Source organism: Nyctereutes procyonoides, unplaced genomic scaffold, assembly GCF_905146905.1.
Source record: "Nyctereutes procyonoides isolate TBG_1078 unplaced genomic scaffold, NYPRO_anot_genome, whole genome shotgun sequence".
NCBI classification, from domain to species: domain Eukaryota; kingdom Metazoa; phylum Chordata; class Mammalia; order Carnivora; family Canidae; genus Nyctereutes; species Nyctereutes procyonoides.
The window spans coordinates 14397789-14413650 of record NW_026575051.1 but is presented as its reverse complement, the minus strand read 5'-3'; the positions used below and the strand labels follow the sequence as shown (position 1 = coordinate 14413650).

General features: G+C 41.0%; 1 protein-coding gene across 4 annotated transcripts; it reads left to right on the top strand.

Moving 5' to 3' along the window:
• Positions 1-583: 583 nt before the first annotated feature.
• ENPP5 (ectonucleotide pyrophosphatase/phosphodiesterase family member 5) lies at positions 584-10672 on the top strand. Of its 4 annotated transcripts, none has more exons than XM_055329538.1 (4): positions 584-713; positions 3256-4119; positions 5614-5790; positions 9336-10672. In XM_055329538.1, exons 2-4 carry the CDS (start codon positions 3291-3293, stop codon positions 9758-9760), a joined length of 1431 nt encoding a protein of 476 aa, XP_055185513.1. In that variant the 5' UTR covers positions 584-713; positions 3256-3290; the 3' UTR covers positions 9761-10672. The 4 variants fall into 4 exon arrangements, with proteins under 4 accessions (XP_055185513.1, XP_055185511.1, XP_055185512.1 ...); XM_055329536.1 differs by having other exon boundaries at positions 9333-10672; XM_055329537.1 differs by having other exon boundaries at positions 589-614; positions 9333-10672.
• The last annotated feature ends 5190 nt before the right edge of the window (positions 10673-15862 follow it).

The following is a 15862-nucleotide window of genomic DNA, read 5'->3' as shown; positions in this document are numbered from 1 at the left end:
CCTTCCAAATCAGATTTTTCTGAGATAAAGCAGGTCACGCCAACCAATAAAAAGAGTTAAAACGTCATTGTCCCATCGCCTTTCTGGGGGAGGGGGGCGCTCAAGCGTCCCTCAGAGCAAAGCCCAGGGTAAGGAGTCACCGATGTTTGATCCAAAAAAAACCCAAACAAACAAACAAACAAACAAAAAACCACAACAGAATAACAAAAACAAAACCTTGAGAAATCAGATAAGAAAATAAAAATACTTTGACTCAAAACAGGGGAGTGTTGCCAAACCACGGGGGGTAGCGCTTTATAATGTTTCTACATCACATCACCGACTGCAACGCAAGCAACCGCCTGGCAAGGAAAGGCCACGCGGCAGGGGGAGTGTGAGCCCGCAGAGCGGGGACCTCCGCGCCCCGGGGCCCCCGCGACCCTCTGCTCCCACCGACGGGCCCCTCCGCCCTCCCTCCACCCGCCCCCCGCCGGCCCCTGATTGGCAGGCGCTGCGGCGACTCCTAGAGCCCGGCTCCGGTTCGGCAGGCCCTGCCCGGCCAATAGGCGGCAGGAGGCGGGCCCTGCGCCCGGGGGCGGTGCCGGTCAGGTGCTCGGCGCCCGGGCTGCGTGCAGGTGAGCCGCCCGCGCCTCCGCCGCCCCCCGCCGTTGCCCCCGTCCGACTCTCCGAGCTGTGGTCCGAAGCCCCTGCGGGCCGTCCGGATCGCTGCGAGGGTAAGAGCCGGCGGGGGGGGGGGGGGGGTGCTTGCCTCCCGGGGACCCATCGGACCTTGGCACGCGCGCGCCGCCCACTGGGTGCGGGCACCTGCCGGCAGCGGCGGGCGGGAGGTCTGCGACCTGCGGACCCTTCCCAGAGGCCGGGCGGGGATGGCGGCTGGGACGTGCGCCCCAGGCCCCTCGACCTCGACGTCTGGGCCTCGGGACGCCCGACTGCTCCTTGGCGCCCCCCCCCACCCCCGGTTCCCGAGGCGGCCCGAGCGGAGGGGCGGGGAAGCTGGCAGGCAGCGCGGGGTCTGGGCGCAGGACGGGGGTTCCTCTGCGCTGTGCAGCGTTTTGTGCCTGGGGAACTACGGGAGCGGGTCTTTCCTCCATCCCCACCCCCACCTCTCGGTTGGTTGCTTCCTGTCATCGGTGTGACAATGCTGATGCTTCCTCTTCTTCTTCTTCTTTTTTTTTTAAAATGCTGATTCTTCTTAACCAAACATTCCAAAGCTGTAGACGGCACACCTAGCCTTCGTTTCTTTTCTTTTGTCCGGGAAAGCAGTTCCTTCCTAACTTACCACAATTTGCTAAATTGATTTACTTAGAGGCCAGTCAGGTGTTTCGTGTAGTTGCATTTTATTTATTTATTTATTTATTTATTTATTTATTTATTTATTTATTTATTTATTTATTTTTAGCCTTAAATGATAGTCGTTTCATAGCAGCTTTCCTTGTGTTAGGAAGGTGAAGGAGAGGGGGGTAGAGGGGAAACAGCATCCTCAGCCAGATGTTAGTAAATATAGCTGGAGTTCTTTACGGAACTGATTTTTAAATGTTCCTTCTGTTGCCGTTGAGAAATAGTTTTTTTTTTTTTAAAGACTTTATTTATTCATGAGAGACACACACAGAGAGAGAGACAGAGGCAGAGACACAGGCAGAGGGAGAAGCAGGCTCCATGCAGGGAGCCTGACGCGGAACTCGATCCCGGGTCTCCAGGATCACGCCCTGGGCCGAAGGCAGGCGCCAAACCGCTGAGCCACCCAGGGATCCCCGAGAAATAGTTTTTGAATTTGATTTTTGAACCTTTCTCTGGAGGCCAGTACCTAACCCAGTTTCAGTTTAAGTAACGTTCTAGGTATGGTGAAATCATAGTTAAAAATTACTGCATCTGAACGCCAAGCAAGCACGCCAAGCAGTTTTTACTTACCTGTACCTGTAATAGAGCAAGTATCTGGTTTTGAGGTTTGAAGTATATCTTCAGCATATTCAAATTAGCAAGGTGTCAAAAGCTGAATTCAGGAGATTTCTTGGCACAGAAGTGTGGCTAGATCCAAGTTTTGGTGGGCTTATAAATACCTGCATGCAAGAATGGACAAGAAAAGGAGAGAACCAAAAATCCTTGCTTGATTTACAAGCCCAGTGAGAACTCACAAAATTTACATATATGCTGTTTATCCATATTGCCTTTTGTTAGCTTTCTTGAAGAGAATAAAAGCTTTTTAAAAGTATGTGCAAAAAAAAAAAAGTATGTGCAGATTTAAAAAAACCAACCAACCAACCAACAGCCTTGATCCAAAAGAAGTGTTTAATCCTGGCAGGTGCTTTTCCCACACATATCACTAAGATTAAATATGGACAAATTTTATTTTTCAGAAAGCCAACACCAAATTTCAGGATTATGTTGCTGTTTATACAGAAACTTGTCTTAGCTTAGGAAGGCTGTGCTTGAATTAGGAAATAAGTGAATGTAGATTACATTTCACATTTATATTTGAGTGTCAAATTTTATGTCACTTCAGAAAACGAAGTTCATCTGTTTTCTCTTTTCTTGAATAACATCCCTAACGGTGATGAACCAAATATAGGCCTTGGCTTTGAAAAATAGAGGTGTATGGGGATCCCTGGGTGGCTTAGCGGTTGAGCACCTGCCTTCGGCCCAAGGCGTGATCCTGGAGACCTGGGATCGAGTCCTGCATCAGGCTCACTGCATGGAGCCTGCTTCTCCCTCTGCCCCCCCCCCTCTCTCTCTCTGTCTCTCATGAATAAATAAATAAAATCTTTTTAAAAAAAGAAAAATAGAGGTGTATATGGTTTTTTTTAAAAGCATTATTATTGGATTAGCTAATGGTATTCCTTGTTTCTAGATTCCTGTAGTTGGTCTAATCATAATGACAAAACATTCATAGATAATAACTTGACTATATCAACTTTATTGAGAGAAGTCAGAAGTCTGAGTTTCCTGCAAAAGTTTCTGAAAAGTTTTTGTTTTTCTTAAAAGTAAATTATATCATATTTTAAAGTGATATTTGAGGGGTTAAATAATTACTTTGAGAAATGTTTTGATAAATTCTTGGAGAGTAACAGTTTCTAAAATGCAACAAAACTGTTTAGCTTTATTATGCAAGTAGCCCCGGGTCTCTTGTTTAAGATGGAGCAACATAATTCTTCCAGGCTATGATTTATGATATAACTGGGATTACTGTACAATCACTGTCAGTTTTGTGTAAGATGCACACACAAAATTGTCAATAATTTCTGCATGTTTTTTATACAGATTATCTTACACTGAGCTGATCAAATACTTTGAAAATGACTTCAAAACTCCTCTGGGTATCCTTCATACTTGCTGCATTAATACTCTCGATTACATTTTCTCTCCAACCAGACCAGCAAAAGGTTCTACTGGTTTCATTTGATGGATTCCGTTGGGATTATTTATACAGAGTTCCAACACCCCATTTTCATTATGTTATGAAGTATGGTGTTCATGTGAAGCAAGTAACTAATATTTTTATTACAAAGACCTACCCTAACCATTATACTTTGGTAACTGGCCTCTTTGCAGAGAATCATGGGATTGTTGCAAATGACATGTTTGACCCTATTTTGAATAAATCTTTCTCCTTGGATAACATGACTATTTATGATTCTGAGTTTTGGGAAGAAGCAACGCCAATATGGATCACAAATCAGAGGGCAGGACATTCTAGTGGTGCAGCCATGTGGCCTGGAGCAGATGTAAAAATACATAATAGCTTTCCTACGCACTATATGCCTTACAATGAGTCTGTTTCATTTGAAGATAGAGTTGCCAAGATTATTGAATGGTTTACATCCAAAGAGCCCATAAATCTCGGTCTTCTTTACTGGGAAGATCCCGATGATATGGGCCACCATTTGGGACCTGAGAGTCCACTCATGGGACCTGTCATTTCGGATATTGACAACAAGTTGGGATATCTCATACAAATGCTGAAAAAGGAAAAGCTGTGGAACATCCTGAACCTAATCATCACAAGTGATCATGGAATGACCCAGTGTTCTGAGGAAAGGATAATAGAACTTGATCAGTATGTGGATAAAGACCACTATATCCTGATTGACCAATCTCCAGTAGCAGCCATCTTGCCAAAAGAAGGTAAGTCTGAACTGAGTGTTGGTTTGGGGCTGCGGCCGGGTCTGCCCAACACAATTCAGTGGAGTTTTTGCTTCTGTGCCTTCAGAGTCTGCTTGCATGTGTCATGGTAATATTCTAGGGTTTAATCCTTAGACTTTGAAAAGAGAAAATCTCATTTCTCAGCATATAATTTTTCACTTTTCCCAAGAATATTGAAATTGATGCTCTTTCTATATCTATGGCAGATGGATTTAACCATTTTGGAACCACCAAATATGATGAAAGCTACAGCCTCCTTTCTAGAAAAATTGAGATGGAAAGAAAAATACAGAATTTGCATGCAATTCCAGTGATTTCATGGAAACCTGAAATTTAGCCTTCTATGGTTCCTTTTGTAGGACCTGCTTAATAGGGAAACAGTATAGGAAGGAGAAAGCATTGATCAATCTGAAGATTTATTTTTCTTGTCTATAAATAGAGGAAGTAATAATATGTTGAACTTCTTACAAACCTTTCCTCAAAGCCTCATAACAACCTGGTCACCTAAGTGTTACTTCTGTTTTAAAGACAGGTGAGCAAGCTCAGGTTTAACCTCCCCAGATCACAAAGGAAGCACAGAGCAATACTCAGACTTCTGACTTCTATTTTATCAGTGTTTACTGTTAATTTGGATATCAAATGAGAGAACAGATTTTGAAAAGCTGAATACCTCACAAAAGAACCTTATATCCCTCACAAGGGAATTAAGAAGATCATATGAAACAGTGTGCACCTGAACACAAACTTTGGAACAAATTCAGTATAAAATAACAAGCTTTTTGTTGTTTGAGAAAAACACATTAATTTTTCCTTATAAAATTGGAATATGTCCCGTGTTGGGGGTTGGGAGGCAGGGAGGAAGTCCCAACAAATGGATTTGAAAAACAAGAAAAGGATTAAAGACAGTGCCCAGGTTCACTGCATTTGAAATTACAGGGAGTACTTTTGCCACACCTCCAGGGCTTTAGAAAGACTTTACGTTTTACAAGCTGCATTCCATCACCAGGATGTCCTCTCTCAAGGGCAGCGTCACCCTCCAGAGATTCTCTCTCTGCACTCACAACTGTCAAAACTTAGCTCTTTGTTTTCCTTTGGAGAGACATTTTACTTAGTGCCACCAATTGGGGTGTGTGCATGTGTGCGTGCGTGTGTGTTGAAGTGTATGTAGTTAAGTCTTTAGAATAGAGATTTCTAGTTCCATATAATGTCCGCTCAATTCTGTAAAGTGAATTTACTTGCAGCAGAGGATTAATCATTTCTGTTTCCCCCTCAAGATTCTTTCCTGGGGGGCGCGGGGTAAGTATCAAGTATTCAAGTATCTGGCTATATTTCCCTATGCTTGCCCCCTGGTGCCTTACCTCAGTGGGGTGTCAGGAAGGAAGAAATATTCATTGGCCTCTTTTGCTAGGATGGTTTTTTGATTGTCAACAGTGAGTGCCTTGTTCTGAGCATATCTCCGTATCGCCCCTCTTTTAGGTAAATTTGATGAAGTCTATGAAGCACTAGCCCGTGCTCATCCTAATCTTACTGTTTACAAAAAAGAAGAGATTCCAGAAAGATGGCATTACAAGTACAACCATCGAATTCAACCCATCCTAGCAGTGGCTGACGAAGGGTGGTATATTTTACAGAATAAGACAGATAATTTTCTGTGTGAGTACGTTACACTGTTTATTCCCATTCTGCGTCATTGTTTGTTAGAGTGGAGGCTGTGGGTAATACAGCAGTGTAGTGACTGATCAAATAACTAACTGGTGGCCTACATTAATAGCAAATCAGGGATCCTTGGGACTTTAAAAAGAGGTAAGCCCCTAAACATTTATTTTTCTGGAAGTTATCAGACCAAAGATATGCAAAGTATACATATACTGCTAATTAACAGCCATCATGCTCCTGAGAAAAACATAATTGGAAATTTATAAATTAAATGATTTTCTGCATCTGTTTTATGTTCTGATTTCATATTAACTTAATCTCTATTTTTATTTAAAATTGCTAGCTTTCTAGGTTCTTCTGCCCTTCTGGCTCTACCAAATATAGGCCAACTTTGTTTTATACCTTGGAAATATTTCCAAAGAGAACTACACATGGCTTGGATGATCATATATCAAAATGTATTTTTTTAATGCCTAGTGACATAATTTTGGAGATATTGCTGCCAAATTCATTGTAAATATAATGGAAATCCCATTTGAAATTCAGACATGCAACATAAGGAGCTTTCTGGGATCCCTGGGTGGCTCAGCGGTTAAGCGCCTGCCTTCAGCCCGGGACGTGATCCTGGTGATCCTGGAGACCCGGGATTGAGTCCCACATCAGGCTCCCTGCATGGAGCCTGCTTCTCCCTCTGCCTGTGTCTCTGCCTCTCTCTCTCTCTCTCTCGAATAAATAAATAAAATCTTAAAAAAAAAAATAAGGAGCTTTCTGCTATCCTTAAATGTATAATTACCTCTTATGTAGCTTCTAACAAGTTAGTCAAATGGAAAAGCCATCCACAGGGTTTTCCTCATCTTTAACGGGCTCGTCATGTGTATACTTGCTCTTCAACTTCCACCCATTCCCTGTTCTGCTCTGCATTCCCATGGACTGACTTCCACAGACTAAATTTCCTAGGCTCCTTTGTGAGCTGGTTTCTAGTTAGGTTTGGCCAATAGAAGAGACTTGCAGGAGTTTGGAAGAAGCCAGGAGATTTGTCCCACTCATTCTCTATCTCAGGCTGTGTCTTTAATGGTGACTTCATTTCCTCTGCGATCCCAGCTCCCTCTGGACATTCTCTCTCTACAGTCTCAGCTCCTACTGGGAAGCCCTGGTTTGGGGGCTCTGGTAACACCACCTCTTCCCTTCTGTCCATCCAGCTGTAGGGGGCCAAGGGGCCATACGAGGTTCCCATTGTTCCTAATCACTGGGTAACCTTGCCATCCCATGGTGCTTCTCATCCCTTAGCACTTTTATAACTAGTCCCCATATGGAATTCCCTCTGTTGGACCACCTTACATGGATTCTGCTTTCCTGGTTGACATAGATATTGATATGACTACTGATCAGTTCAGCTGGAAGTTGTTTCTCCTCTGTTACTTGGATAGTGAAGGAACCACATTGTACCAACACTACTTAGGGATGCTCTTTTCGTCCTTGACCCTTGATCTATGTAAGAGATGTGCAGAAATGTCCCTTCAGGTAGAATTGGGTTCCTATCATATTTACTGACCAAAAGAAAACCAATTGCCTGACCATGGCATTTGTAGTACATACAGGAGTCATAGTGGCAGATGTATACCAGCATGGTTTCTGGTTCTTAAAACCAGTTTTACATACAGATAATGATCTGTCAGCCAATATTTACTGACACCAGGGGAGTTGTTTTATGAAAGCCTTTAAAAGTAATTTCTTTCAAAGATAATTTCTTTGGCCATGAGAATAATTGCTGCCTTTATATGTTCAGATTCTCTTGTATCGTCTGGATAGCTCTTATGTTAGAGGGGTTGCTCAAAAAAAGGACTGCTGTCTCTGAGGAGATTTGTACTTTACAGTTAATGTAAATCTAAGAGGGTCTCTTGAAATTTTGGTCTGGTGAACCACAATTACACAAGAGATTGGTTACACCTGTTTTTGATAGAAAACCTTAATAATGCTCCTATTTATGTTATATTCCACATAATTATTTATTCAACAAATAAATATATGAAATAATTATTTCTTCAACAAATAGTTAAGTATTGGCCAGTATATTCCTTCTCAATCTGACTTTCAAAAAAGAATGAAGTCCTAATGTCCAAAAGCAGTGGTTCTCAAAATATGTTCCCTGTAGGGTGCCTGGGTGGTACAGTCAGTTAAGTGACTGACTCTTGAACTCAGATCTTGATCTCAGGTTCATTTATTAGAGTCCTACACTGGGCTCCACACTGGACACAGAGCCTACTTAAAAAATAATAAAATAGGGATGCCTGGGTGGCTAAGCGGTTGAGCGTCTGCCTTTGACTCAGGGCATGATTCCAGGGTCTGGGATCAAATCCCACATTGGGCCCCTGCATGGAGCCTGCTTCTCCCTTTGCCTCTCTCTCTCTCTCTCTCTCTCATGAATAAATAAATAAAATCTTTAAAAAAATAATAATAATAAAATAAAATGCAGTTTTTTACAGGAGTTTTCATCCTTCAATATTATATCTCTTGATAAATCAGAAGACTTCTAAACCTTTTACTTTATTTTTAGCACATAGTGCTGTATTTTGATCTGAACCACCAGTGTAAGATTTTACCCAAAAGTCCTGACCTTTATCTTTCTATAGTGGATTGTAGCTGTTGCTAGGAGTTTGATTTTTATGGCATCTTTCGTCTTTACTAATTGTGTCTCCCCTTTTATTGGTAATTATGAATTTATTGTCTTTTTGACAGACCACCTTTATCCCTTTATCATTAGAACATAATGGGATGCCTGGGTGGCTCAGTGGTTGAGCATCTGCCTTTGGCTCAGATCATGATCCTGGGATCCTGGGATTGAGTCTTGCATCAGGCTCCCCGCGGAGAGCCTGCTTCTCCCTCTGCCTGTGTCTCTGACTCTCTCTGTGTGTCTCTCATGAATAAATAAATAAATAAAAATCTTTAAAAAAAAAAAAAGAAGAACATAATTGTAACAAAGTAGGTACCTAAAATATTTGCTGATTATTAGTTTACCTACCACCAAAAAAAAAAACAAACAACCAAAATACCCACTTTCATTTTCCCCTGACTTGGTTCAGCACTACTCTCTACCCCTCCTCCTCTGCTGTTAGAAAGATTTGTGATCAGTTCGCCTTTTCACTTTCTAAAATGAATAGTGATGTTGACAACAACAAAGATTGCTCATAAAAGATTGTTTTCTTTTAAAAGATGACTTTGTTAGGGATCCCTGGGTGGCGCAGCCATATGGCGCCTGCCTTTGGCCCAGGGCGCGATCCTGGAGACCCGGGATCGAGTCCCACATCGGACTCCCTGCATGGAGCCTGCTTCTCCCTCTGCCTGTGTCTCTGCCTCTCTCTCTCTCTCTCTCTCTCTCTCTCTCTGTGACTATCATACATAAATAAATAAAATCTTTAAAAAAATTATAAAGATTACTTTGTTACACTTTGCACTTAAATTCAGAATTGGATGATCCAACAGTTATTTTCATCTTAATGCCATCTGGTTGGCTAACTTATTCATTCATTTTATCTTTCCAGTAGGCAACCACGGTTATGATAATGCGTTAGCCGAAATGCATCCAATATTTTTAGCCCACGGTCCTGCCTTCAGAAAGAATTTCACGAAAGAAGCCATGAACTCCACAGATCTGTACCCACTTCTCTGTCACCTCCTCAATGTCACGGGCATGCCACACAATGGATCATTCAGGAATGTCCAGGATCTGCTCACTTCAGCAACCCCAAGACCAACCACTTACACACCAAATCCTACACTCCTCCATAGTAGTGTCAAGCCTGGAGAAGATGAGCACGAGGAGTCATATGCTTATTTCCTAGGGGTGTCTCTTGGCAGCATTTTGGTGATTGTATTTTTTATAATCTTCATTAAACATTTAATTCGCAGTCAGATACCTGCCTTACCAGATATACAGGCTGAAATAGCTCAACCATTATTACAAGCCTAATGCTACTTTGGAGATTGTGTATTTATTTCAGTGTTTAAAGGTTTCAAATTCTAGGAAACCAGTTTTAGACATTTGCACAGATCTTTAAGGAGTTATATACAGGCACAGCCACACACACACAAACACACACACACACACACACACACACCAAAAGCATACACATGGACCAAATACACTTACCTACAAAGGATTAAAGTGGGGAAGTATGATTCTGTTATTCTCTCTTAGGGGTAGATAAAATCCTGCTTTATTTGGATATGGCGCATATAATGTATATATTTAGCAACTTTGCACTATTTAAATATCATATATATTGCACTTTAAATTATTCTTCTAATGGGTATCTTTATGTGAAATGCACTTTATTGACAGTTATATCTTCTACTTTGGTTGAAAAAGACCAATTTTTCTCTGCCCACATCCCAGAATACTTGTTACTTATTTGAACTGGGTGAATTTTCTAATAATTCCTGAAAAATGTAGAAATATCTCTCCTTAAACCAGGAGTGCAAAAAGAAAGTCAAAACTGTTGGAGATTAAATGCAACAACCCTTGTCCATTGAATTGTGAGAAATGCATTCCCAAAAGCAGATGTATCTGGGCATTCCTTTCTGTGCTTCTTTTTAAAAGACATGAGTTTTTGTTTTATTTTTCCTTAAAAAAAAAAAAAGATTCAATACTGACAGATTCCATCTAAACATACATTCCATCTAAACATTTCATTTCTGGGGATCCCTGGGTGGTGCAGTGGTTTAGCGCCTGCCTTTGGCCCAGGGCGTGATCCTGGAGACCCCGGATCAAGTCCCACGTCCGGCTCCCGGTGCATGGAGCCTGCTTCTCCCTCTGCCTGTGTCTCTGCCCCTCTCTCTCTCTGTGTGTGACTATCATAAATAAATTAAAAATTAAAAAACATTTCATTTCTGTCATGAAATTCATTATTGCTATTTTCTGATGAGTCATCCTGATCCTATAATAATGAAGACACCGAAATATCTGTGTCCTTCCCACGTAGTCCAGCACTGGCCTGCTCTGAACAGAAGAGATTGGAGACCATCCCAGCAATAAGTTTTTGTTCTTGTTCTGTAATTATTTGCTTCTTTGAAAACTAAATCACTTTTAATCACATTAAAAATCACATTAGGTACATCAACGTTGGTTTTCTTTCTGGTAACATGTAGTAAGAGCACAAGCATCCCTAAGACTTGAGTGTTTGCAGATCCAGAGTTGCAAGGGATAACAAGCTGTGTTAGGTAAAACACAGGCCACTCAATCCGCAAGGGCTATGCAGAGCTAGGGAAAGAAAATTAGGTGGGACAACGTCTGGTACGTTCACACTGTCCCCAGAGCAGTGCTAAAGGGTGCTTGATGGCAGAAACCAGGGAAATAGTTCTCAGGGGGAACAAATGTCCAGGATCTGGACAGGATTGAAACAAGAGGAGCTGAGATCCTAGCCTCATTTCATGAAATATTTGGATACCCACTCACTGGCTGGTCAGTGAAATCAGGTTCATAAACACATCTGCTTGGTCTCCTTTATTTCAACCAGCAAAGCTGTGCTTTAGATCTTTGAAGTAGTCAGGTTGGGGAGACCTAGGATTTACTTGTCATTTATTAAAGGAAAAGAGAAAATCCTGGAAAGAAAAGCTTTCTTTGAAGAAACAAAACAAAACCAGTTTATAGAGAGATGGCCCACAGATGATACTGTGATTTTGTGTATATGAATGCATCCACTGGCTAATGAGTAGGTAAAACGGTATAAGTATTCTAGAAAGATAGGATAAAGCAGATATAAAGAACAAAACTATTTTTACCTTCAAAAATATAGTTGAACTTAAGGACTTCCTAAAATAAAGTGAATGGATTATTTTTAAAATGGTAATAGCAATAAAGAAGATTAGCACTTAATTCTCATTTCATTACAAAGCCTCTTAATCAAAGAGAATGGGATCCCTGGACGTGTACTGACATTAAAAAGCTGAGAAATTAGATGGTAGATGGCAAATTCCTCCAGAAGTCTGAACTCTGAATTAGACATTTTAGAATCGGCAGCCATTCACGTTGGCTTGCTGTGTAGCTGTGAACTTAGCAGCATGACTGAGATGCCAATATAATCACTGAAAGACGAAATTGGTCTGTTTAAAAGCAGAGTTGTTCACATGCTGTCTGTACATTTAAAAATTGTTGCATTAAGTTCATTTTAGAATTGCCTTAGTGGTAAGAAGAAAGTAAATGCTGTACCATTGATGAAATCATTAAAATACTGATCTGAATATTGGATTATTGAATGGTTTCTTTTATTTACACATACTTCTCCTGTAAAATGTCAGCAAGAGAGTTTACCTGAAGGAAAGTAAAATTTTAAACTTTGCTGGGAAATCTAGTCATTCATCATACCTTGATAGCTTTTTTGTTGTTTTACCTGCATATCTGCATGGTCAAACTTTGTATGCACTGATTGCAAATTAGCAAATAGAAATAAAATTTAGGCTAGCTAATCTTGCTAATGGTAGGTGAAAATTTTTTTAAGGGTGGAATCCCCACCTCACGCCGCCATTTTTGCTGAACAACATCAACTGTTTTGTACAATCTATTAATTGATAAGATTTGTCGCCTTCAGTGAATGTTTTGAGATTTCTTCTCCCTTTGCCACCTGGCATGTAAATCTAAAACTATTTTCAAAATGCTCTTTGACCTCTTCAGGTAAAACTAGGATCCTATTAACTTCAGTTTCTTACAAGAATCTATTATCTCTAGAAAGTCTCGTGAAGATACTAGGTTTTTGAGTTGTTAAGTTTTTCCAGCTGTTCATTGACTAAGGGGGACAGACCAGAGAATCCTAGAGCCAGGAAGGATCTTAGGGACCCTTCTACCCCCGACTTAACAGGGTCCCTTGACAGCTGTGAAATGACACGCATGCACTCATGAATGCCAGCTGGAAGCAGGGCCCAGGATCAGTTATCCTGATGCACCCTGGGGGACAGGACTTCAACATAATGAATGTTACGGGGACACAATTCAGTCCAAGACAGGCAGGGGATGCAAAACAAAAACATTAGGCTCCTGGAAAAGTGAGAAGCTGTACAAGAAAATAGATTCATATCTCTCTTGATAGCATTCCATTTCTTCCTTCAGGATTGCTATTGAGAAGTCTTATGCCAATTTATGCCCACTCCCCTTCCACCTCCATAACATTTGTTTTAAATTTTTTTTTTAAATTTTTATTTATTCATGATAGTCACACACACAGAGAGAGAGAGAGAGAGGCAGAGACACAGGCAGAGGGAGAAGCAGGCTCCATGCACCGGGAGCCCGACGTGGGACTCGATCCCGGGTCTCCAGGATTGCGCCCTGGGCCAAAGGCAGGCGCCAAACCACTGCGCCACCCAGGGATCCCCATAACATTTGTTTTAAAACCCTCAGTTCACTGAAACTTTACAGTCGCTAAGATATTCCCCTTGTCATTCAAAGGCCTTTTTATTTGAAAGGTTCATATCTTTTTCATTAAAGCCAATTCTCCTAGTTCATTTTAGTTATAATTTCCTTTTGTCTGATTTCTGTTTACCCTCTTTGGCATCCATGTCAGTTGAATGCTAAAACCTCTGACTTGGTTGATTGATTGTCTCCTTTAATACTTCCCAACTCTGTGGCCATTAGACCACTCAAGATACTTCATCTTCTGAGCCCTTTTAATTTTTTACATGTTAAAAGTCCTATTTTCTAATTTTCCCAAGTTCTTGCTTGTTCATTGCTTTGTAATAATATATTGGTAGTTATTTTAATTTCATTGAAGTAAAACGTACTCAAAGGTGTACAAAGCGTAAATGCGGCCAATTATCAGAAAGTGAATAGATCCATGTACCTGTCACTTTAGAGGAGAGAGAGAAAATATAACCAGCACTCCAGAAAGATGCTCAGTTATCTTCCCAATCGCTCCTGCCTCCCTCCCGCTGAAGGCAATCCTATCCTGACTTGGAATGCAATAGAATAGCTTCCCCTATTTTAAATGTTATCTAAATGATCAAATGATATACTTTTTTTTTTAAAGATTTCATTTATTTTTTTATTTTATTTTATTTTTTTAAAATTTTTATTTATGATAGAGAGAGAGAGAGAGGCAGAGACACAGGCAGAGGGAGAAGCAGGCTCCATGCACTGGGAGCCCGACGTGGGACTCGATCCCGGGTCTCCAGGATCGCGCCCTGGGCCAAAGGCAGGCGCCAAACCGCTGCGCCACCCAGGGATCCCAGATTTCATTTATTTATTTGAGAAAGAGAGAGTGTGTCTGAGTGGAAAGGGGGAGGGTGGGAGGGAGGGAGAAGCAGATTCCCCGCTGAGCAGGGAGCCCAATGGGAGGCACAGGGCTCCATCTCCGGACTCTCCGATCATGGTCAGAGCCAAAGGCAGATGCCTAGCCAACTGAGCCACCCGGATGTGCCAATATGATATACTTTTATGTTTGTTTTTTTCCCTCAAGATTATATGAGATTCATCCATGTTCTTGTGTGTATCACTGCTTTATTTTCATTGCTTGATGGGATGACACTATATGAATATACCACAGTCTTATTTATGTATTCTCATTTTTGGAATTTTGGATATTTGGGTCATTTCCAGTTAGATGTTACTATGAATAATGCTGCTATCAGTATTCTTTAACATGTCTTTTGGCATATATATGTATACATTTTTGTTGGATATATTCTTTAAATCCACTAGTTAGGCTAGGCTTTCCCAAAAGCAGAGTCTGAGACACAGGCAACTTTTGCGTGAATTGATTGCAAGAAATGAGAGTGAAGAACAGGGAGTGAAAGAGATGCAGAAGAGCCTATACAGGCATAAGTCAGAGGATTGGCCACCATCATGATTGATTGGCACTCAATCCTGCAGCATCTTCAAAGAAGACTTATAAATCTCAGAACTGTCTGCCTCAGGAATGCAAGAGGGAAGCAAAGCATTTATCCATTAGCTTCCAACCCACCTCCATGCCCCCAAACCCTGCCCCCGTTAAGGGTGGTTGCATAGGTATTAACTCCATGAACTTCTGGATAGTGCATTGCAAGTGCCAAATATGACTTCATAGGCACCCAATGCCTTATGTCTGGGCCAGGAAGGAGGCTAAGCATTGTCAGGTTGCATCCATGGGGAGGTGGTCTGGTCTGTGCCAGGATGAAATTGGAGGTAAGGGGTGAGCTGAGTAATTTGAGACACGAGAGATGTCTGATACACCTACGTGTGTATGGATCCTTCATTTTAGCCAAGGTCAGCAATTCCGTTCATCTATTTGTCAATCCTTGTGTCAACACCATGCTGACTTAATCATTACAACTTTATGATAGTTCTTGACTTCTGATAGAGTAAGTCCTATCGTTTTCTCTTTTTAAAGATATTCTTGGCTCTTTGCACTTTTGCATGAATTTGGGTCAACTTATACAATTCCATAATAAATAAATAAATCTCTGCTGGAATCACTTGGATGCAATGACCAATTTGAGGAGAACTGATGTCTTTACAATGTTGAATCTTTCAACTTATAAACATGATTCTATTTTGATCTTCTATTGTTGAATCTTTCAACTTATAAACAGGCTTCTATTTTGATCTTTCTTAATTCTTCTCGATGCTATAATTTCCTGTGCAAAATTCTTAGGAATTTTGTTAGACTTATGCCAAGATATTTCATGCTTGTTGATACCAGTATGATACCAGTTATAAATTTTCTGATGATATATAGAAATACACTTGACTTTTATATATTGACCATATATCCAGCAATTTTGGTAAGCTTCTAGTTTGTCTGATTCCTTTGGCTTTCCTCTGCGTGTAATCATGTCATCTGTGGATATGACAGTCTTAACATTTTTTTATTCTTATACGATTCATTTTTCTTGCCTTATTGAGTTGCTGGCACCCCCAGTGCAATGTTAAATGAAAGTGATCACAGTAGACAGCGTTGGCTTGTTCCTGACTTTAGGTGAAAAACATTATTTCATCATTCAGTATTTTAGCTGTATGTTCACAGTATTGTGATATTATATTATGATTCAGTAGGATAGTTTCTGTAGGCTTATGGCATACATATTGGTTTGAAGTTCTCTTCCAGAT

Bases quoted from the DNA above. Each gene is read 5' to 3' on its own strand.
- ENPP5 (XM_055329536.1), top strand. From the start codon at position 3,291: ATGACTTCAAAACTCCTCTGGGTATCCTTCATACTTGCTGCATTAATA. The intron at 4,120-5,613 runs GTAAGTCTGAAC...CCCCTCTTTTAG, and splicing joins AGCCATCTTGCCAAAAGAAG to GTAAATTTGATGAAGTCTAT. The intron at 5,791-9,332 runs GTGAGTACGTTA...TTATCTTTCCAG, and splicing joins TAAGACAGATAATTTTCTGT to TAGGCAACCACGGTTATGAT.